Source organism: Aspergillus niger, assembly GCF_000002855.4.
Source record: "Aspergillus niger supercontig An14".
Classification (NCBI taxonomy): domain Eukaryota; kingdom Fungi; phylum Ascomycota; class Eurotiomycetes; order Eurotiales; family Aspergillaceae; genus Aspergillus; species Aspergillus niger.
Window position 1 is genome coordinate 1157196 of NT_166529.1, and position 19765 is coordinate 1176960.

A 19765-nucleotide genomic window follows, 5' to 3' on the forward strand; every position below is an offset into this window, starting at 1 on the left:
CTTTCACTCCTGACTAGACATGGAAATCACCATGTTACTTACTATTAGTATTGGTTCGGGAATACTACGGCCAGCACTATTCGTGGAACTCCTTGCCATCGATGGCTTCGAAGACGCCCTCCTGCATCTTGTAATTCGTCACGTGACACCGTATACTCCAAGACGCGCTTCCGCGCGGAGCTCCGCAAGAGCGAATTTCAGATCGGCGCAATAGTCCCAGGCTGATTCCTGCCAATCATGAAGCATGGCAGAGAAAGTAACCTCAAGTCAGTATTCCATTTATCTCCGCATCTAGCAGAAGGCCGACTAATTCCTCTTTAGACAAGGAGCATCCTCTTGCGGGGGTGGTCCTCTGCTTTACCTCCATTTTACCAGAGCAGCGGGTATGCTAAACACCCTCTAATGCGAGTACTTCTCGTTATTGTTTATAAGGAAAGAGGAAATACTGATGGGTATCTGTCGCATCTAGTCTGAACTCGCTATCGTCGCAAGTCAGATGGGAGCAACCCACAAGTTTGACCTTACCTCCGACGTCACTCATCTACTCATCGGCGAAGTCAATACTCCGAAGTACAAGTTCGTGGCGCGCGAGCGGACTGATATCACAGTCCTGAGACCAGAATGGGTCGAAGCTGTTCGTCAATCATGGATGCAGGGAGGGGATACAGATATTCGTTCTCTGGAAAAAGAGTACAAATTTCCCACGTTTGCTGGGTTGTCTATCTGCATCACGGGATTCGAGGATAGTGAGTAGGAATCACCGTACAATCGGCGCACTGGAAGACTGGTCTAATGCTCGATGCTATAGTGTCGCTACGCAATCGTATCCAGGATACGGTCACTGCCCATGGAGCCGAGTTCCGGAAAGACCTCACCAAGAACGTCACTCATCTGATCGCCAGGAATACGGAGGGTGAGAAATACAAATTCGCAACGCAGTGGGGTATCAGGATTGTCACGGTGAAGTGGTTCGAGGATAGTCTTGAGCGTGGCATGGTACTGGAAGAAACTCTTTATCACCCTCTTCTGCCTGATGAGCAACAGGGCGCTGGTGCCTGGAATCGATCGCTGCCTACTCCGAAACCGAAGGTTACCAATAACGAAAACCCCTCCAACCCTAGACCGAGGAAACTTCGGAGGATTGCGAGCGCTAAGTTAGGTGATCAGAATGAAGGGATCTGGGGCGATATTGTCGGTACGGGTTTCGACAGCAGCGATCCGAGGCCATCTAGAGAAAGTCTGCAGAGGACCCAGTCTTTGACAAAGAGGCCTTCTATCCTGCAAGAGTCGCGCTCATTTGCCAGCGAGACTACCTTTGCAGAAGTGCAGGAGCCCCTACAACCGCCCCCGCCCCCTCCGGCAGCTGTAGAGCGTCACGAAGGGTTTCTGGGCGATTGTTTCTTTTTCATTCATGGGTTCTCTACTAAACAGGTTAGTGTGCATACCCTTGGACTTCCTTTTCACCTTCTAACTTTTCAAGACAAACGTATTGCGGGACCATCTCTCCTTCAACGGTGCAGAGCTGGTGGGCTCCTTGAGCGAGTTTTCCCGACCAGACATACCCAAAAGGGGCCATGGCCTCTATACTATCGTGCCCTACAAGATGCCCCGCTCACAGGTCCCATCCACGGATGACTTGGCTTTCGAATGCGAAGTGGTAACCGACATGTGGTTGGAAAGATGCCTCGATGCGAAGACGCTGGTGCCGCCAGAGTCCCACACAGCGAACACTCCGATCCCTTCATTCCCCATCAAAGGTAAAGCCCCAATCAGCTCTCGTTAACGTCTAGCTGACAGTCCTAGGATTCGCGGGACTGAAGGTCTGCTCTACTGGCTTCTCCCGAATTGACCTCCTCCATCTATCAAAGCTCGTTAACCTCGTTGGTAAGTTGTCCCAAGCAGTTGAAGTACTCTGTCTAATTCTCTAGGTGCCACCTACCACGAGTACTTGACACCCAGCGCCTCCGTACTTATATGCAATGACTCCGGCCCCGTGAACCCGGAGAAGCTGCGACACACCCAAGAATGGGGTGTCCCTGCTGTATCCGCCGACTGGCTCTGGGCCTCGATCCGCAACGAACAAAAACAACCATTCGACCAATACTTAATTCAAAAGCAACCCACGCAAAGCCGAAAGTCTCTGGAACCTCGAGCCGGTTCTCGCCCAGAGCAGAAGCAACCATCCAACAGTAACGAGCACCCACGTCCCAGACATGAGCATGAGCACGAGCAATCAAAACCGAAAACAAGCAAGGCACAACCTCCAGACACATCCTCATCGGACCCCGAACCCAACACCAAACCCTCACACCCAGCCCAAACCACCACCTCCCCCCTCAAGCGCAAACCCTCCGATCAACACCCCTCAACATCAATATCAACCACAACCACCCAATCCGCCCTCAACCAAGCCGTAACTAGCCTCCTCAAAAACGCCCGACCAGCCCAGCCCTCCGAACCCAGCACCGGCCCCGACGACCGCCATCGACCCCAACGAGGTCGGAGACCCCTCCTCGGCCGGGCCGCATCCTCTCTCGACCACCCCAAACACTTCTCCTTCTCTCGCGCCAGCTCAATCGACACCTTGAACGAAGACGGATGCGGCAGCGTCGTCGAATCCACCACCACAACCACCACCAACCCCCGAATCCCCTCCCTGTCTCACACCCACAGCAACCAATACGAGTATCAGTACCCAGAGCGCAACGCCACCCTCGAAGAAGAGGACGAAAACGAGGCCCCGCCCATGACACAGCTGGACTACGAGGACCCGGATGCAGTAGCCATGCGGGAGAAATTCCTTCAAAAGGCGGGGAAGGTGGTTGAGAAGAAGAAGTCGAATGATCTAGTAGCGGAGGGGAGACTCGTTCCCGGGTTAGAGAATGGGGCGTGGGGGACGGCGAGGAGGACGAGGCATACGAATCGTGCGTTGGATAATCTGTAATCAGAATTTGATCTTTGTTGGATTTCACTTTGTTGGGTTAGGTAAATTATATATGGATACGTACGTAATTTTGCGTATGTGTGGGCCGAGTGAGGAAGTGAGCGAGTATGAGATCCTCATAGCATAGTATGAGATTGATGGTGTGTTTGGTTTGGACAATCATTGGGTCCATGATGTTCTGCTGTTGAGTTATGCATAGCATGGCGTCTCTGTCCTGAATGAAAACCTTACTACTAGCTACTAGGGCAAGTTAGGGTTGGTTAGAATCGATGCTTTGCTGTACCTTTTAAAAAGTACTTCTCACGAATTAGTGGGTGCTTGCAGCCTAGTTCTCGATGTCGCCCTAAACTCGCATCATGGAAATAATGAATCCTACTATAACCGACAATACTATGACACGATTCCGACAATTAGAGAAAGGGAAAGTAAACAAAGCATAATAGTAATAAAGGCACAGCCTCGATCTAGTTAATACCTAAGCTGGAAGCCACATATACTAAACCCATAAGCATGACTAGAGTAAGCAGGCAATAGGTATGCAATTAAGCTCTAAGACGCCAATCAACGATGGTGATACGCCAGAAACTGAGGCTACTTAATCATCATCCATAAGCTGACGATAGCAATCATCAACCAGCCCTATCCTGCAAGGGATGAGGGTAATGATGCAAATAAAGATAAAAAGGGAAAGGATGAAGGGGAGGTGAATGTACACACACGAGGGGGATATTTTGAGTGGCAAAGGAAACGAGGAAGAGGGAAGTAAGGAAAAATTGTCAGCCACGGCTAACACTTCTGTTGAACAGACAGGGAATAGTAGCAGTAGCAGTAGCAAGTTCGTACAGCATCATTATGTTATGTTTTGTACAGTTGTCAAAGATAAAGGGGGATAAGAAAAAGAAAGGAAAAGACCAGAGTTGGTGTTTTAAGCATGGGCTGCCAGGCCACCGGGTAAGGGAGCATCGAGATCGATGTTTTCGACCGAGGTGCGGTTCTCGCCGCTCTCGCGGAACAAGTTCGAGAAGTACTTGCAGGCGGCGTCGCTTTCCTGCTTGGTCTTGCTGACTTCGTGCTTGCGGCGGCCGAGATCTTCGATGTCTTGTGCCAGGCTTGTTTGCAGGTTTCCGGCGGGGAGGCGCAGAATGCGGCGCACTTCGGAGGAGATGCGCGTCGCGTTGGAGTGGACGTAGTCCATCTCCGAGAGGGTGGCGGCGAGCTTGCGTGAGAGACGAGGAGGGAGAGTCGTTGGGATCGAAGAGACCATGTAGGCGGCTGTCAGGGCGGCTGGTTTAGTCAGTTAGTGAACAATTCAATAGTATGACTTATAGGGTGGGACTTACCAATGGCCATAACACCAGGAATGAACAGGCGGCGCAGATTGTTCGGGCCAAGGAACTTGACAGCGCTGAAAACGCTGTCGACCCAGCTGAGTCCACCAAAGGCACGGCCTGTAAGAACGGTTACGGCGGTCATAGCCATACCTGTGCCGGCCACCTTCTCCTGGCGCTCCCAGATGCCCGAGACGTCGAAGAAGTCCCATAGTTCCACTTCCGTGTGCACTTGTCTAGCGAGCGTGTGACGACGACCACGACGGAACATCATATCCGCGCGGAAGTTCAAGGGCGCAAACTTGTCTTCGCCAACATGGAGAAGACCAATGTTCTGGATGAACCCGACGCCCTTTACTGTCTTCTCGCGAGCGTAGTCCTCGCAGCCAGTTACAGCCGAAGCGATCTGCTCTAGCATGGCCACCTTCAGGTCTTCGGCATATTGGAATGCGGAGAGGAAACCAGGGTATTCAACGCCCAGATCAGCCTCCGAAACACGGGCGATGGTGTCGCCCAGAGTAGACCGGGTGTGGTTGTAGACATCGTCGCAAGACTCGTCGACAAGCTTCTCGACTTGATCACCAATCTCAACCTTCTTCCTCTTACCGTCCTCATACGCCGGCTCAAGCTCCGCCAGCTCGTCCGTGACGCGCTTGAGCTCGTTCTGAGCGACGTCGCGGTTCACCGAGGCCAACGAGTTGATGTCGGCAAGCAGGTTCAGGAGGTAAGTCCTGGCCGGAGCAAGCTTCGAGCGAGAGCGCTTTTCGAGAACGAAGCGGCGCAATGAGCCCTCCAGGTTCTCAAAGTCTTGAATCTTCTCCCTCTCCTTGCCCTTTCCTTTATCCTTCTTGCCGGAGGGCTTATCGTCGTCATCATCAGAGTCATCACCATCACCACCACCGGAACCAGAGCTCTCCACCGAAATCGGGGGTGCTACCGGGATAGCATTACTCGAGACGAAGTGCACCAGCTCAGCCGCTTCCTTGTATGTGCGGGGACTAAGCTTGCCGATCTGGTCCAAGATCATCCGCTCACAGCGCTGCTTGTCGCGAATCTGGTCGAAGCCGTTGACAACGATGAACATATAGGCTTTCTCATGAGCAGCGTTAAGAATGAACTCCTTTGCAGAAAGAGTGAAATGGTTTGCAGCGGAAACCACAAAAACGACCACATCAATCTCCTCCTGTCGGGCAAAGACCGCCGTCGTCTTCAGCGAGTCCGAGTTCAGACCAGGCGCATCAATCAGAGCGATATCCACCACTCCGTTGTTGAGAAGAGATTCGTCAATCGTCCGCACATCCTTCACGTAGACCTTGCACTGCATGTACTTGGAGTTGTCGATGACAATGTTCTCCAGCTCATGGAGCGCATACACATCGTAGGTACTCTCATCGTTGCGGTTGTAAAGCACATCCTTGTGAACGGCATGAACCTCCTCAACACCGCTGTTCTCGCGCGCATCGAGAACCTCACAGAAGATGCTCGTGCAAGGCTGCTGATCCTCGGGGAGGACCTTGCGCCGCAACAGCGCATTACAGAAAGTCGATTTTCCAGCGTTCAGATCACCTGTAATCAAGACCTTGCTCGATGTATCCTCAATCCGATCCCGCAGCGACAACAGGTGCTTAATACTCTGGCTGATCTTGCCGTCCAGTAGCGATGCAATGGACGCTTTCTCTAGCGAGTGCACCAGCTCCGCCTGGGACAGCGCACCCAGCTTCAAATCCAGCTTGAGAATCGAAAATTCCTGCGCAATCTGGGGGCTCATCAACCTCGGTTCGGACGGTACGCGACGCTCCGCCGCAGCGCTAGATTCAGCCAAATCCTCGCCACCGGTCATCGTGGCAGCGCGTCTGATCATTCCGGGACGGGGTAAATCTTCCGATTCGATGCTTGTCTCTCCGAAAAATGACTGTCTCTTCTGCATGGCGGGCTTCGGCGCAGGGGAGCCCGGGGCGCTCTGGGAGGAGGGATAATGCGCGGGCCATTGGCGGTTCATATCCTGAAGCTCTTTGAGGGTTTCGATAGTGCGCGAGATGGCACGCGCGAGCTTAGTGCGATTCGAGTTGCTGTAATTCGAAGAAGAGCGGTCTGGTCAGTGTCTGCGCATCCCATAAGAGGGGAAAAAAATAGTAAAAACCACATACTATAATAATTGATGAACATGGCTAGCAACAACCTGTCTCTCATGCTCCACTGTAAACCCGCGGTCAGTCAACTGCCATTTAATAACATAAACCATATCCGTTTTCCTCCGGGGCAAACGAACCGGCAGGATTCCACTCTCCCAGATGCGTAGGGGTATGCATGGGTGTCGGGCGATCGACCATCAAATCGGCCTTCCAGTCGCCACCAGCATCACCATCCATCACACTTCCGCTGGGAATACTGCCTCCATAGCCGGAATCTTCATGCAGGGAAGCCATCAAGGCGGTCGCGCTCTCGGAGGTTGAGCCATTGCCGACGGTCATGTATGCAGGCGGGGGTCTCGGAAACATAGTAGAACTACTAGTGCTGGGAAGGCGTTCCTCCTCCGTCGGCGGAGGAGGATGGGCGTGAGAGGGCGAGGAGGACGAGGGTGAGGATGAACCCTCGCCGGCAGAGGAGGCGCCCTGACCGGGGAAATACTCCTGACTCATGGCGACCGACAAGGAAAGAATGAGGGGAGTTGCAGGGGATGGAAAGCCATCAATCGGTGACGCGAAGATGGAAGAAACGAAAGATTCCCTGGAAAAGCCGAAAGGGGTTTGGTCTGGTTTTCTGCATGTGACACTGTTTTATTACCGGAGTGAATTAACTAGAGTATGTAATTAATGTGTATGGTATGGTACGGTTACCTTGATGTCACTCAACTAAAGAAGGTAGCCTGACATTCTATCCTCATCCTCATCCTCGTCGCTACTTATCAATTCATGATTTCTGGCCCTTCTCTTCTTCCTCCTTCGCCCACAAGCTGCATGTCATTTCCCTCCCGCCGGGACAGCAATCACCATTGAATCCTACCCCAGCCCCCAAATACCCCCACTATGAACGTATGTCCCTATCTATTTGATCTATCCACCTAACCTTTCCCCTTCCCCGCATCCCCCAAACTCAACCTAATACCGACAACAAACAAACAAACTAACTACCATCCCCACCAGATCGTCGAATGGGCCTTCGGCAAGCGCATGACGCCCGCCGAGCGTCTGCGCAAACATCAACGAGCGCTCGACCGAACCCAGCGCGAACTGGACCGCGAACGAGTCAAGCTTGAGAACCAGGAGAAGAAGCTAGTCCAGGATATCAAGAAGAGCGCGAAGAATGGGCAGATTGGGGCTTGTAAGATCCAGGCGAAGGATTTGGTGAGGACGAGGAGGTGCGTTCCCCAGTCATTTGACTCTTATATTCAAAGTATGGTGGTTGGTATGCTAATGATGCGGGAACAGATATATCCAGAAATTCTACCAGATGCGGACACAGCTACAGGCTATTTCGCTGCGGATTCAGGTACGATCCCATTCTTTCATTTTACACATCATTCATAACTCACAAGGTAAATGGATAGACGGTACGAAGCAACGAACAAATGATGCAGTCAATGAAAGGCGCAACGATGCTACTAGGCAGCATGAACCGACAGATGAATCTCCCCGCATTGCAACGAATCGCAATGGAGTTCGAACGAGAGAACGATATCATGGATCAACGACAGGAAATGATGGATGAGGCGATTGACGAAGCAACGGGACTGGAGGGCGAGGAGGAAGAAGGCGAGGATATCGTCAAGGAGGTTCTTGATGAGATTGGTGTGGATCTTAGCCAGGCGGTTCGTTTCCCTCCTCTTCGCGTGGGATTGGATGAGGTATATGATGCTGACATACTGCTTAGCTGGGAGAAACACCCACCGATATACAAAAGACAGCCGTGGGCGAGACGAGAGTTGCGCAAGCGGTTGGAGCTGGGGGTGGCGGTGGTGCGAATACGAGTGATGATGACTTGCAGGCGAGATTGGATAGTCTGCGGAGGTGATGTGATTCATACTACTTATGATGGTATGAGTATATTTATTTGCTATAACTATATTATCTACTCCTTGCACTTTCTGTTACGCGGGTTTTATGTTTCAAACGGGGTTAGGGTAATTGGGTTTGCATTGTTTCCATCCATGAGCAATTTGGCTCGATATCAATGATATATATAGATATAATTAGTACTTGTTGCTCGTATGCCGAAGAAGTAGAAGAAAGCGCGATCATTATTTTGCCCATCTCGCCTGCGAGACTGACAATCTAGTCCACAAACTACCCACGATTAATCCGACATCCATCCATTCCCTACTGCGTGGAGATAACTCAACCAGCAGCCTTCCTCCTCCTCTCCTGCGCCATCCACTCTTCCCAATAACTCGTCTGCCCAAACCAAGGCATGGACAACAGCTCCTGCAACTTCGGTCTCTCCTCAGGGTCCTTCGTAAACATAACCCTCAGCATATCCACAAAATCCTGCGATAGCTCATCACTAACGGGCAACTCCTCTCTAATAATGCGCCTCCGCCGCTGCCTTATCTTTCGCGCTCTCCGGGCCTGCTGTGCGGCATCCTGGCCCCTGGTCCAATCGACAAGGCGCCCGATATCCGGATCCGGGTTTGGCTCTTCCCAAGGCGCGAAGCCGTGCAGGAGCTCGTAGAAGATGCAGCCGAGTTGCCAGAGGGTAAGGCAGCGGACGTCGTGGCGGAGGGGGATTTGGACGGTGCGGGAGCGGAATTTGGTATTGTTGTATTCGGGTTTTAGCAGTTCGGTGGCGAGTTCGGGAGTCATGAATTTCTCGTAGTTGGCGATGTAGGGCGTGTGGCTTTTTTGGAAGTCGGCGTCGTGGAGGCCGAAGTGAATGAGGCCGAGGTCGATTAGGGTTGTCTGTTTTTGGGGAAGGGTTAGTGGGTGGTTTCTTTCTGGAGGTTGTTGTAGGGATTTGCTTGTAGGGAGGAGAAGGGAGTTTACATTTGAGTCATCATCGAGTAGGTAGTTGACGTGAGAGATGTCTGTGTGGCAGAGTCGTATGTCATATAGGTATGCTGTTGCTTCCAGCAGTTGGGTTGATATCTTGCAGGCCTCGGTTTCGAGCAGTGTAGTCTTCTTCTCTTTCGAGTCAAGCCGAAAGGATCCGCTAGTTGGGCGGAACATATTCTGATTCTCGCACCAGTCCTCCGTTTCGGAATACGGGTTGTATTCCTTTTCACGGACTTCCTTTCGGACCGTAGCTTCCATTACTGTTGCCTTGTACTTGCCGTGGGAGTAGACGGAGTCCAGCATCGGGAACCGCTTACAGCCAGCCATGAGCAGCAGAAGGTAGGCCTCCATTGGAATATAGCGGAAGTCATGCGGCTCCTGGTAGTATAGAGGTGCCACACTCGGATGTAAGCTCCGTTTTCTCACGTCGGTGTTGATGGTCGATAGAGTCTCGACCTTGATTGCGTATAATTTTTGTTCGGCTGCAGGTCTGGTATCACTTCCTAGAATTTGGGGTCAGGAGACAGAACTAGTTAGATTGAGTATTCCGGATGCTTACGCTTATGAGCCAGGAAGACGACTCCAAAGGCTGTGGATATGCGTTAGCTGAGATTCCAAGAGCACAAGAGGAGTCAGAAATCCATACTTCCAGACCCCAGAATACCCCGAAGTACAAACTCGTCGAGCAGTTTGGGACAGAGACTAGCGCGGTACGTATCAGGCACGTTCTCCTCGCCTTGGCGATGGATAGTAGAATGTTGGTCGTGTATGCACTGCTGGTATCTATAACTATCTGTTCGATGCTGCCCGTCCACCTTGTGCGTGCATTTGGATACCTCTGTTTCCCCTCTGGCTTGCATGCTGGCGTAGTAGCGTCTTGAGAGCACCTCATGGAGTTGGGGATGCTCGATTGCCAGCAGGCTTTCGGGTTGTAAAAGATCGTGGATCAGTGCTGCCAGGCTAGACTTCCAATCGAAGATGTGGCCCCATATTTCCCCATGCTCTGCAGCACTTACGAGATGAGCATTAGTCAGGACCCCGACGAGGCGGGCGAATTCGCGGCTCCAGAACATCTGATCTGTGTTATCGGCCGCCATTGCGAGTATGTCAAAAGATGTTGAAATAGGGTTTAGGGGTAGCTGTTGTGCTCCTCGCGGTAGTTTGAATAGAAGCGGGCTTTTATAGTAGTGGATGTAACCTGAAGGCCTCCAGGAGTGCCACAGATAAGACCGACAAGAGAATGCATTGCGAATAATCAATGGGCTCCTTACATTCCCATAAAGAGCCTTTGTTCTAACTGGGCTATTGTTGGAAGTGAGCACGCCGAGAAGAAAGCACCCGGTCTGAGAGCGATGGTTCACATTGTTGCAGTCGAAACATCTATACGGAGAACAAAGGTTGTGGACGCCAACCAGAACCCTACTACAAAATCAACGGCAAAAAAGGCACTTTCTTTCGGGTATAGTCTTGAGATACCCTAACTGGACCATGACTCGCAACAACGGCCCAAATCATCTATTTGATAGATCACATGGACGCAACATTTTGGAGGATAAATGTGCTGCTTAAAGTTTAACTTTCAGTCACCTAGGGTTTCTTTCAGTGTTCATTCTTGTGCTTGTGGAGGGACTGTTAGAAAACGGAGATGCCAATATTTTCCTGTCTGGCAATGTCATGTTCCGATATAGATTCTATAAGTCATGGAAGGAGGGTGTACTAAGACTGAACATCCAATGAGATCCGCGCAACCTGCAGGATGGGCCCAGCTGAGGCCTGGAGCACCTGCAGGTATTCGCCATGAGTCATGGCTGGTCCGGCCTATCATCAACGCGGGCAGCCGTTCTCAACACGACTAGCAAGGAAGATGACGATATCCTTCGCCTGGGCTCCTAAAGGAGGGGGAGAAAAGTACCGTTTCATGGGTGGTGATAATGGTGGCGGTGGTGATCCTGCTGCTGCTGCTGCTGGTGGCGGTCATCCAAGACGACAGAGCGGAATAGAACATTTCCACCATCGCATGCAGCACGATCAGCATAACAGGAAAAGAGCCCATGACATGCAGCATTTGCGGGAGACTTCTATACGTTTCTGTATGTAGGGAAGTGGATTGATCCACTCTACTTCAATGACAGTGACGGGCAAGCAGAACATGTCTCTTTGAACCAGACGGACAGACGGCGGCAAAGGGGGGTTTGGCTGCAGAACCGGCGCATCTTTGCGGCCAATCAGGCTTGTGGGAAGTAGAATTTCATTGTTGGGCAACAGCGCTGAATGGCGGTTAGGCTGCAGCGATGTTCGTCCTGGACTGTGAAAGCCTGGGCCTGAACACAGTAGCAAACCCGCTAGTCGGTCGGCCACATGCAGGTAGTGTGCACCATGACGGCGGCCTTGCTTGTTCTTTTCTCTTCATCTTCCATCTGATGGTCTTGCTCATCCGTCATCGCCCATCCAACATCAGATCAGACTTTTGCTGCCGCCTTGTTACTCCGGGCTGTAGTTGCTGGTCGCCCTGGGAAGATGTTGGGTTTTCTTACTTGCTGCTGCATCGCCCCATACCATTGCGGCTGAGGAAGGCTGCCTGCGATACGAAGCCCGGGCAAACACGCGGCCAGAGAGGCAGTCGCGGGCTCGCGACTACCGATTATCATTCATCGAGAAGAGGGGGGTGGATATAAAAAGATGCAGGTCAAAGGGGCGAATGATAAGGCGCCAAAATTGCCAGGGCAATTCCCCTTGGCCATGCCCGGGCGATGTCGCGCCCTGCTAATTCCGTCTTGCGCAGCGATGGAGGGACCTGCGCGCTTTTCCCCTGGTCCTTTCATTTCGACGGCGCGTCGTGATTGAATGATTCTCATGGTCACAAGCAAAGACTCCAGTAGCTCCGCGACCATGATATCCCGAATCTTTTGGGGTTGGATGGTTGCTTCTGCTGGGTATGCAGCTTGCCAAACCTAATGGCAAGGCAGAAAGCACCAGGGATCTTCATCTCCTGAAACAATCTTACACCATGATTATTGCCGGAAGTCCGTCGACATTAAAAGAGGCCAGTTGACCCCTCCATGGCCCTTCCCTGGCGCGTTCGGAGATATAAGGAGGCTATACTTGCTCGCTCTTTGCTCTTGACCCCGCTTCCCCCATTTTCCGTTTTATCCGATTCCCATCCCATCTCCTAGGGTTTCTGCTTCTGCTCGGGCTCTTCTTCTCCTTCTTGTTGCTTATCTTAACAGCTCCCTGCTCCCTGCCTGAGGATTGACATACTTACGAGTCCCCGTGGCCGCATCCTCTCGGTCCCCAACAGGAGCGGAGTCTTACAGTATGGCCGTCATCAACCAAAACAACAACAACAACAACCACAACCAGGTGCCTCCTGCACCTCCAACCCACCATCCCCCTATGCGCCCGAATGAGGGCGTTCGTGTGGCGCAAGCGGGCTCGCCACGTCCCATGAACTCGGAGTATTTGGTCCATCAGATGCATCGGCTTAATGTTCAGCCGGAGAAGCCCCAGGCTGTCAACAATGCGAAGCCCAAGGAGACCACTGTCGTTGAGGAGATTGATGCTCGTGCTCCCTTCTACTACCTGGGGTACACCTTCTTCAAGGCCGATGCCGTGCCCGGGCACAAGTCCACCTGGAACCATGTGGAGCGGACCAAGATGAACCTCAGCCAGTCCGATCTGATGAAGCTGGTGCACAAGCGAACCAAGAAGATTCCCATTGCGGAGCAATACCAGTCCCTGTCCAAGGTCAAGCGTGCGCATGTGGATCAGCTGATCAGCGAACTTAGGAAGAGTGATCCCCATTTTGAATGGACCTGCGTCTATGTCAAGGAGGATGAGAAGCCATTCAAGGGTAAGAATTCCCGGCGGGGTGACTATGAGACGCTCTCCGTGAACGTCGTCATTATGAGAAAGGCTACAGATCTGGTGTTTCCCAAGATACCTGTCGACGACCATGTGGATGTGGAGGCCCTTCCTAAGCCCCAGGACCGGGTGCCAACAACTCACGTGCACAACAATCCATCCGACTCGGGACCAAAGGGAATGCCTAGGAGCATGCAGCCCAGTGAGCCACTGGTCGGGCCTACTATCCATCAGGGGCCAATGCCACCGGCCTTGAATCATAACCAGCAGCCTCTGCCTACGAGGTTCCATCAATCACCTCCCCATCAGTCACCTTCCCATCAGCCGCCTCCCCAGCTTCCTCAGGGATATCCGGGACCAAGACCACATATGGCCCAAGGGCCTTGGCCGTGGGTGCACGGGATGCCAGCTGGTATGCAGCCCCATCACGCTCAACCAGGCATGCCTGTCTCTACGATGCCTGCGACTGCTATGCCCAATTCTGCAATGCCTGCTCCTGTCATGCCCGGTGCTGCGATGTCTGGCCAAGCCACAGTTCCGCACATGGTGGCTCAACCGAATGGGCTGCGAGGCGTCCACATGGCGGCTGGGATGTTCCACCAACGGCAGGGATTTGATCCCCGCGCCCATTTCCCCGGCCAGCAAGAGACCCATCCTTCCGACAAAGCCCCTGCTCCTACCACTCCCCCGGCTCCTCCGGAGACTAAGCCCGAGAACGTCAGGCCCTCAACCCCAGCGGCAGATCCCGAGCTGGAACTGGGACTAGAGTCGAGTAGTGTGGGGGACGATGAATCCGTGTTCGACTTTGACGACGACAGCTCCATCACCGATAGTTCCGATGAAGAGCCCGAACTGGAGGATAAACCCCAGCCGTGGCGCGGCAGTCTATATCGTCGACACTCTGCTCCACGAGCTAAGCATGCGTACCGCACCCATTATCGGAAGCAGCCCCAGAAGAACGGATCGGACAGCAAGGCCAGCCGGTCTGGGTATCCCAATGGCTGCATTGACGTGGTGCCTGCGGACAGTAAGCATATCGACCCACGCAACGAGGGTGCAGTCAGTGCTGGCGGTGGTGGTGGAAGTGGTCCCAGTCAAGAAGTGAGCCGGCCGGCGCGGGACCGGCCCAAGATCATCCATGCGCCAGTTAGTACGGACGAGTTGGATTTGGAGCAACTTTTGGCCGAGAGGGCAGAGCGGTTCCGAGGGGGGCGGGCCCGGAACGATATTCGGGCGCGAATACTGGATGATCGTGAGGCCCGATTGGAGCATCGCGAGCGGATGGTGGAATACCGCGCCCGCGTGCTTGAGGAACGGGAACGCTTGGACGATGCATGTTACCTCGGACGACGCATGTCCCTGCGCGAGCCGGGCACCTTCTATGGTCCTCGACGATATTACCTCCCGGAGGGGCTTCAATGATGGTGCAGGGGTCCTTGGGGGTTAGCTACATAGTACTAGTCCGATTAGGGAGGAAAGAGGGGGGGAATGGAAGGGGAATCGCTTCATTGTTTTTCCCTGGGAGAGTCAGTTTACCAGTGGATTTTCGGGTATTTGCATTTTGGGATCGGGTGAAGGAGGGATCGAAGTGGGTATCTCATAACGTCATGGGGGGGAAAGACAAAAGTTCCATCGGAAGCTGCAGTTCAACCGCGCACACACACACAGACACACACTCCCTGAAGATTATTATCTCTCATCCTTGTGCAATAGCAATGTTATATTATAGGGGGTTTGTCACGCGCCAAGTTACCCATTCCCAAAGGACACACCGAGTAGATGCTTCGTTATATAGACTAGTAGAAGATGAGTAGAGAGATGGAGAGAATAAGAAAGAGAAAGAGGGGAGAGAAGAAAGAGTTGCCAGCTCAGCGAGTGACTTATCGATAAGCCCCGCCCGTGCTCTCTTCATAGTAACAACTGGTTACTACGACCAGTTAGTAGTTCACTAGTAGCTAGTAAGTAGTAACTGGTAGCAGTGCTGGCAGCTGCCCCTCTCTCGGTTCCCCCAGCGTCATTCATCCTTCCGGTTCTTCTTCTTCCCTCTTTCTTCTTCTTCTTCTTCTCTCTCTCTCTTCTCTCCTTTTTCTTCTTCTTCCTCTATACCTAAAATCTTTTACTTACTTTCTTCCACAATTCCCTTCTTCAGACACTCTCCCCGTCTTTTCCAATCACACCAACACATCTTCAAAATGCCTCGTCAATTCTTCGTGGGTGGTAACTTCAAGATGTATGGGAACCCCTCCATCCGCTGCCCCGCCAGCTCTTCCACCAAAGACTGCTTCACCCTCAACGAGCCCGCTGGCTAACGACTGATTTCTGCGTTGCTCTCACACAGGAACGGTACTGCGGACAGCATTACCTCCATCATCAAGAACCTCAATGCCGCCAAGTTGGACGAGTCCGCCGAGGTGGTTGTCTCTCCCCCCACCCTCTACCTGCTCCCCGCCCGCCAGGCCGCCGGCGAGAAGATCGGCGTCGCCGCCCAGAACGTCTTCGACAAGCCCAATGGTGCTTTCACCGGTGAGATCAGTGTTGAGCAGCTCCGTGATGTCAAGATCGACTGGACCATCATTGGTCACAGCGAGCGCCGTGTCATCCTGAAGGAGAGCGACGAGGTAGGTCTACCCCGCCAAATATTATGGTTTGGGTTGGGCTAATCTAATGCCCCATCTAGTTCATTGCCCGCAAGGTCAAGGCCGCCATTGACGGTGGCCTCAGCGTTATCTTCTGCATTGGTGAGACTCTTGAGGTATGTGGGCCTGTAGGCTTTTTTTTTGCTTTTTGTCTCTTTAACTTCTGCGACTACCCCTCTTCGAGCTCGCGGTGACCCGGTGAGATGAACCGAGACTAATGCAACCCCCCAGGAGCGTGAGGCCAACAAGACCATCGACGTTGTCACCAAGCAGCTCAACGCTGTTGCCAAGGAGCTCACCAAGGAGCAGTGGGCTAAGGTTGTTATCGCCTACGAGCCCGTCTGGTAAGTTCACGATCATTTCGTCTGGCCTTGCTCGTCGCACGTGCGCTAACCCCATTCAGGGCTATCGGTACCGGCAAGGTCGCCACGACCGCCCAGGCCCAGGAGGTCCACGCTGCTATCCGCAAGTGGCTCGTCGATGCCATCTCTGCCGAGGCTGCCGACAACACCCGCATCATCTACGGTGGTTCCGTCAGCGAGAAGAACTGCCGTGACCTGGCCAAGGAGGCTGATGTCGACGGTTTCCTGGTTGGCGGTGCCAGCTTGAAGCCTGCCTGTATGTGTACCCTTTCATTTGGCTAATGCGCGATGTACTAATTTCTTTTAACTCCAGTCGTTGACATCATCAACGCTCGTCTGTAAACAATTGAACGATTGATGGACATGTGATATGATATCCGAATCCCAATAGGCGGGGAAGTAAGCCTGGGGACTCTGCAGACTCCATGACCAACTGCAGAGTATCAAAATTTATAAAGGACATAAAAAAACGAATTTATACCTATAAATCCAAATTGAATACCACCATTAACCTTAATTCTCTCAAACACCTTTCGTTACTATAAACCTCGACCACTCTATCAATTAGTACCTAGTAAGTTGCAGTATTATCATAGCACGTATCATAGTATCTACATATTCCCCCGCTCTCTCTCTCTCCTCTCATAGAGCCAATCATATAGGTCAATAATATACACAAGGATCACGACGAATACGACACCGAGATCCCCACTCCCCTCCAGTACGACTTCCTCAGCCCCCCGGACTCTCCACCCCCATCAGAAACATACGACGAGGAAAACGAACTCGGCCCCAACCCCACCCCAGCACTCACCAACAACTCCTTGACCCGACCTTCCCACAACAACCGCACATTCCACGACTGATCCACCCTAATTTTCAACACGGATTCGTTCTCCTCCTCTTCTCCTTTCCCACTCTTCTCTAATGCATGGCCCGCTAGATCTTTAATATCATTAGGCGTGGAGGTAGATAGATGAGGATGCGGATGAGGAAACAAGCTCTCGCGTATCTTCCGTCGCGCCCATTCCACACCATCACCATCATCACGATAGCGGGACTTACTCTTCCGCCAGAGTTCGCACCCCGCTACCATCTCACTTTCCCAGCTATAGACGTTAAACCCGAAGCGGGAGCTAAATGCTAGGTTCGGGGATGCGCGGAGGGAGTACGTAGTTGAGAGGGACCCCGTTAACGGTGTCAAAGTAAGAGTGAGGGTGTAGGGGAAGGTAGAGATGGGGGTGTTGGCATTAGCACTGCTGGTACTAGCCGTTGGTGATGAGTTTGATAAAGGAACATCTGTAGCAGCAGGCAACGTGCTAAATCTCAGTCCCGTTGACATGCCAATCAGCGACGAAACAGGAGAATAGTAAGCCTCCGCGCCAGCAGAGAGCAACGATAACCTGGGAGAAGAGCCCGAAGCAACAGGGTCGCGGGGATCCGGGCCGAAGTTCCACAGTCCACGCCAGCCGAAGAGGGCATTATCCGTGCTGAAGAGGTACTCGTTGTTGTATTTGCCCGTGTTGTGGGAGAGTTGGGCGAGGAGAGAGGCTTGCGGGGCGGATTTGGAGAGCGGCGGGCCTCGGGTTGAGCAGACTGCTAGGGAGAGTTGCATGGTTGGGGAGATACGGCGTAGGAAGAGGGCGTTTAGGGTTGTCGGGGGTGGGAGATGTAGGGTTGCGTGGAAGAGGGTCGCCTTCTTGCCGATGGTGGTGTATGCGGAGGCATCGTTGAGGTCATCGTTGATGAGGATTGTTTCTGCGATGGGTGCGATGGGTGCTTGCACTTGACGGTAGCCCGGGGAGAGCTTGCGGAGGGGGATCAGGGCACTTCGGCTGGGGAATTTATCGAGAGGGACAGTGCTAAAGAGGTAGGAGACTGAGCCATCGATGAGGCCGACGGTGCCGAGGGTGTAACTTGTTGCGAAGTGCGGAGTGGATAGGGAGGAGAGATGGACGCGCAGACGTTCGGGAGTGGAGAAGTCGAGGAGGGCTGTGCTTGTGATTAGTAGAGTTTGGATGGAGGTTGAGAGTAAAGAAGGTACGGGCTACATACACTGCGCAGTGGCTGTCAGCGACGAGTATGAATTGTCGCGGTTCCAATTCGTCGCCTCGGCGAAGGCGAGTTGGATGTAATCCATGAAATCGAGCATTGTCAGGGTGGTGCGGAAGCAACGGGGTAGATCAAGCAGCCTCAATAGTGAGACCCATCCAGCACAAAACAGCCCAGTACCTACGGGCTCGGCATGCAGAAGAATAATCCAGAAGATCGATCGAGAAGATGAAGCCGATTGAAGATGAAGCCGATCAGCTCATTTCCCGAAGCAGACTAGGGCAGATGGGGGCACGGATAAGCCGCGCGACAACAATAATCCGGGCGTTATCGACAGCCGCAAAGAAAAAAAATCATTGGATCTGGAGTCCACAATTTCCCGCGCCGGCTCTTGCAATTATCACCATCTTCAACTACTCATCTCTCCTTTCTACGTTTCATACTCCAATTCTCTAGTGTCTATTTTTCTGTTTCACAGACCCTAATCAGTCACCATGCCTCGTTCCAAGCGTGCCCGCGTCGTGCACGAGTCCAAGACCACCAAAAAGTCCCACAAGGAACAGACCCGTCGCCTGTACGCTAACATCCGGGAATGCATTGAGAAGTACGACCACCTGTTCGTCTTCGGCGTGGACAACATGCGCAACACCTATCTGAAGGATGTCCGTACCGAGTTCGCCGATAGCCGGTTAGTCTTCTCTCTCCCCAGCAACCCCCGCCTATCCCCAAGATGCCCCTCCACTCCAACAACCATGCATGCAAACTAACCACCTGAGCAGTCTCTTCTTCGGCAAAACCAAGGTCATGGCCGTCGCTCTGGGCCACAACCCCGAAAACGAAGCCGCGCCCAACCTCCACAAACTCAACCCCTACCTCACCGGCGCCGTCGGTCTCCTCTTCACCTCCCGCGACCCTCAATCCGTGACCGACTACTTCGAGTCCTTCCGGCCGCTTGACTTCGCCCGCTCCGGGACAGTTAGTACCCGGGCGTTCTCGATCCCCAACGGCCAGGTGTATTCGCGGGCCGGAGAGATCCCCGTCTCCGAGGACGAGCCGCTCAGCCATACCATTGAGCCGGAGTTGCGTAAACTCGGTGTCCCGACTCGGTTGGTTAAGGGCAAGGTCATGCTGGAGTTGACGGAGGGTCAGGAGGGATTCCCCGTTTGCAGGGAGGGAGAGGTGCTGGATTCGAGGCAGACGACGTTGTTGAAGATGTTTGGGGTTGTTATGGCTGAGTTCCATGTTGCGTTGAAGGCTCATTGGACGAGGGAGTCTGGGGAGGTGGAGATTCTGGAGAAGGATGAGGCTGGTATGGAGGTTGAGTAAGTTCGAGGTTGTTGATGCTTTGAAAAAGTTTCGATTCGGTTTTTTAGAGTTGGGGTGCTGGTGGTGGTGTTCCTGTCGGTGTTGGGTCGCGGTAGGTTTTCTTTCCAAAAAAGGAAACCTATCTATCTATATTTGGACTTGGAAAAGGCCAGGCCTGATCCCCATGGATTCCCACCCTCCCCTTTGATGATGAGATCCCCTGGGCATCTTTGGAGTTGGGTTAAGGCGTTTTCTTTCATTCTCGTTTCAGTTTCGACTCGTGTCTTGT

The 19765-nt window shown here is 52.8% G+C and overlaps 9 protein-coding genes across 9 annotated transcripts; 6 read left to right on the plus strand and 3 right to left on the minus strand.

Annotated features, from left to right (window-relative positions):
• Window positions 1–237: 237 nt before the first annotated feature.
• On the plus strand, window positions 238–2944 carry An14g04860 (uncharacterized protein; the record flags this gene model as incomplete). The annotated part of the gene is made up of 7 exons (XM_059744260.1): window positions 238–266; window positions 299–383; window positions 470–746; window positions 809–1431; window positions 1481–1757; window positions 1804–1884; window positions 1929–2944. 7 exons carry the CDS (start codon window positions 238–240, stop codon window positions 2942–2944), a joined length of 2388 nt encoding a protein of 795 aa, XP_059602327.1.
• Window positions 2945–3869: 925 nt separating this feature from the next.
• Window positions 3870–6911, minus strand: An14g04870 (uncharacterized protein; the record flags this gene model as incomplete). Its single annotated transcript, XM_059744261.1, has 5 exons — window positions 3870–4228; window positions 4285–5131; window positions 5210–6341; window positions 6420–6468; window positions 6542–6911. The coding sequence occupies 5 exons, from the start codon at window positions 6909–6911 to the stop codon at window positions 3870–3872; spliced, it is 2757 nt and encodes a 918-aa protein (XP_059602328.1).
• Window positions 6912–7298: 387 nt separating this feature from the next.
• Window positions 7299–8283, plus strand: An14g04880 (uncharacterized protein; the record flags this gene model as incomplete). Its single annotated transcript, XM_059744262.1, has 5 exons — window positions 7299–7304; window positions 7416–7630; window positions 7701–7761; window positions 7820–8101; window positions 8188–8283. 5 exons carry the CDS (start codon window positions 7299–7301, stop codon window positions 8281–8283), a joined length of 660 nt encoding a protein of 219 aa, XP_059602329.1.
• Window positions 8284–8606: 323 nt separating this feature from the next.
• Window positions 8607–10357, minus strand: An14g04890 (uncharacterized protein; the record flags this gene model as incomplete). Its single annotated transcript, XM_001401075.1, has 3 exons — window positions 8607–9763; window positions 9820–9849; window positions 9907–10357. 3 exons carry the CDS (start codon window positions 10355–10357, stop codon window positions 8607–8609), a joined length of 1638 nt encoding a protein of 545 aa, XP_001401112.1.
• A 707-nt stretch (window positions 10358–11064) lies between these two features.
• Window positions 11065–11421, plus strand: An14g04900 (hypothetical protein; the record flags this gene model as incomplete). Its single annotated transcript, XM_059744264.1, has 2 exons — window positions 11065–11350; window positions 11393–11421. The coding sequence occupies 2 exons, from the start codon at window positions 11065–11067 to the stop codon at window positions 11419–11421; spliced, it is 315 nt and encodes a 104-aa protein (XP_059602330.1).
• A 1154-nt stretch (window positions 11422–12575) lies between these two features.
• Window positions 12576–14543, plus strand: An14g04910 (uncharacterized protein; the record flags this gene model as incomplete). Its single annotated transcript, XM_001401077.3, has 1 exon — window positions 12576–14543. One exon carries the CDS (start codon window positions 12576–12578, stop codon window positions 14541–14543), a length of 1968 nt encoding a protein of 655 aa, XP_001401114.1.
• Window positions 14544–15313: 770 nt separating this feature from the next.
• Window positions 15314–16461, plus strand: tpiA (triose-phosphate-isomerase tpiA from patent WO8704464-A-Aspergillus niger; the record flags this gene model as incomplete). Its single annotated transcript, XM_001401078.3, has 6 exons — window positions 15314–15351; window positions 15460–15739; window positions 15799–15873; window positions 15989–16101; window positions 16161–16375; window positions 16433–16461. The coding sequence occupies 6 exons, from the start codon at window positions 15314–15316 to the stop codon at window positions 16459–16461; spliced, it is 750 nt and encodes a 249-aa protein (XP_001401115.1).
• A 139-nt stretch (window positions 16462–16600) lies between these two features.
• An14g04930 (uncharacterized protein) lies at window positions 16601–18271 on the minus strand (the record flags this gene model as incomplete). Its single annotated transcript, XM_059744265.1, has 4 exons — window positions 16601–16690; window positions 16934–17375; window positions 17436–18111; window positions 18175–18271. The coding sequence occupies 4 exons, from the start codon at window positions 18269–18271 to the stop codon at window positions 16601–16603; spliced, it is 1305 nt and encodes a 434-aa protein (XP_059602331.1).
• Window positions 18272–18665: 394 nt separating this feature from the next.
• Window positions 18666–19497, plus strand: An14g04940 (uncharacterized protein; the record flags this gene model as incomplete). Its single annotated transcript, XM_059744266.1, has 3 exons — window positions 18666–18859; window positions 18951–19182; window positions 19219–19497. 3 exons carry the CDS (start codon window positions 18666–18668, stop codon window positions 19495–19497), a joined length of 705 nt encoding a protein of 234 aa, XP_059602332.1.
• Between the last annotated feature and the right edge of the window lie 268 nt (window positions 19498–19765).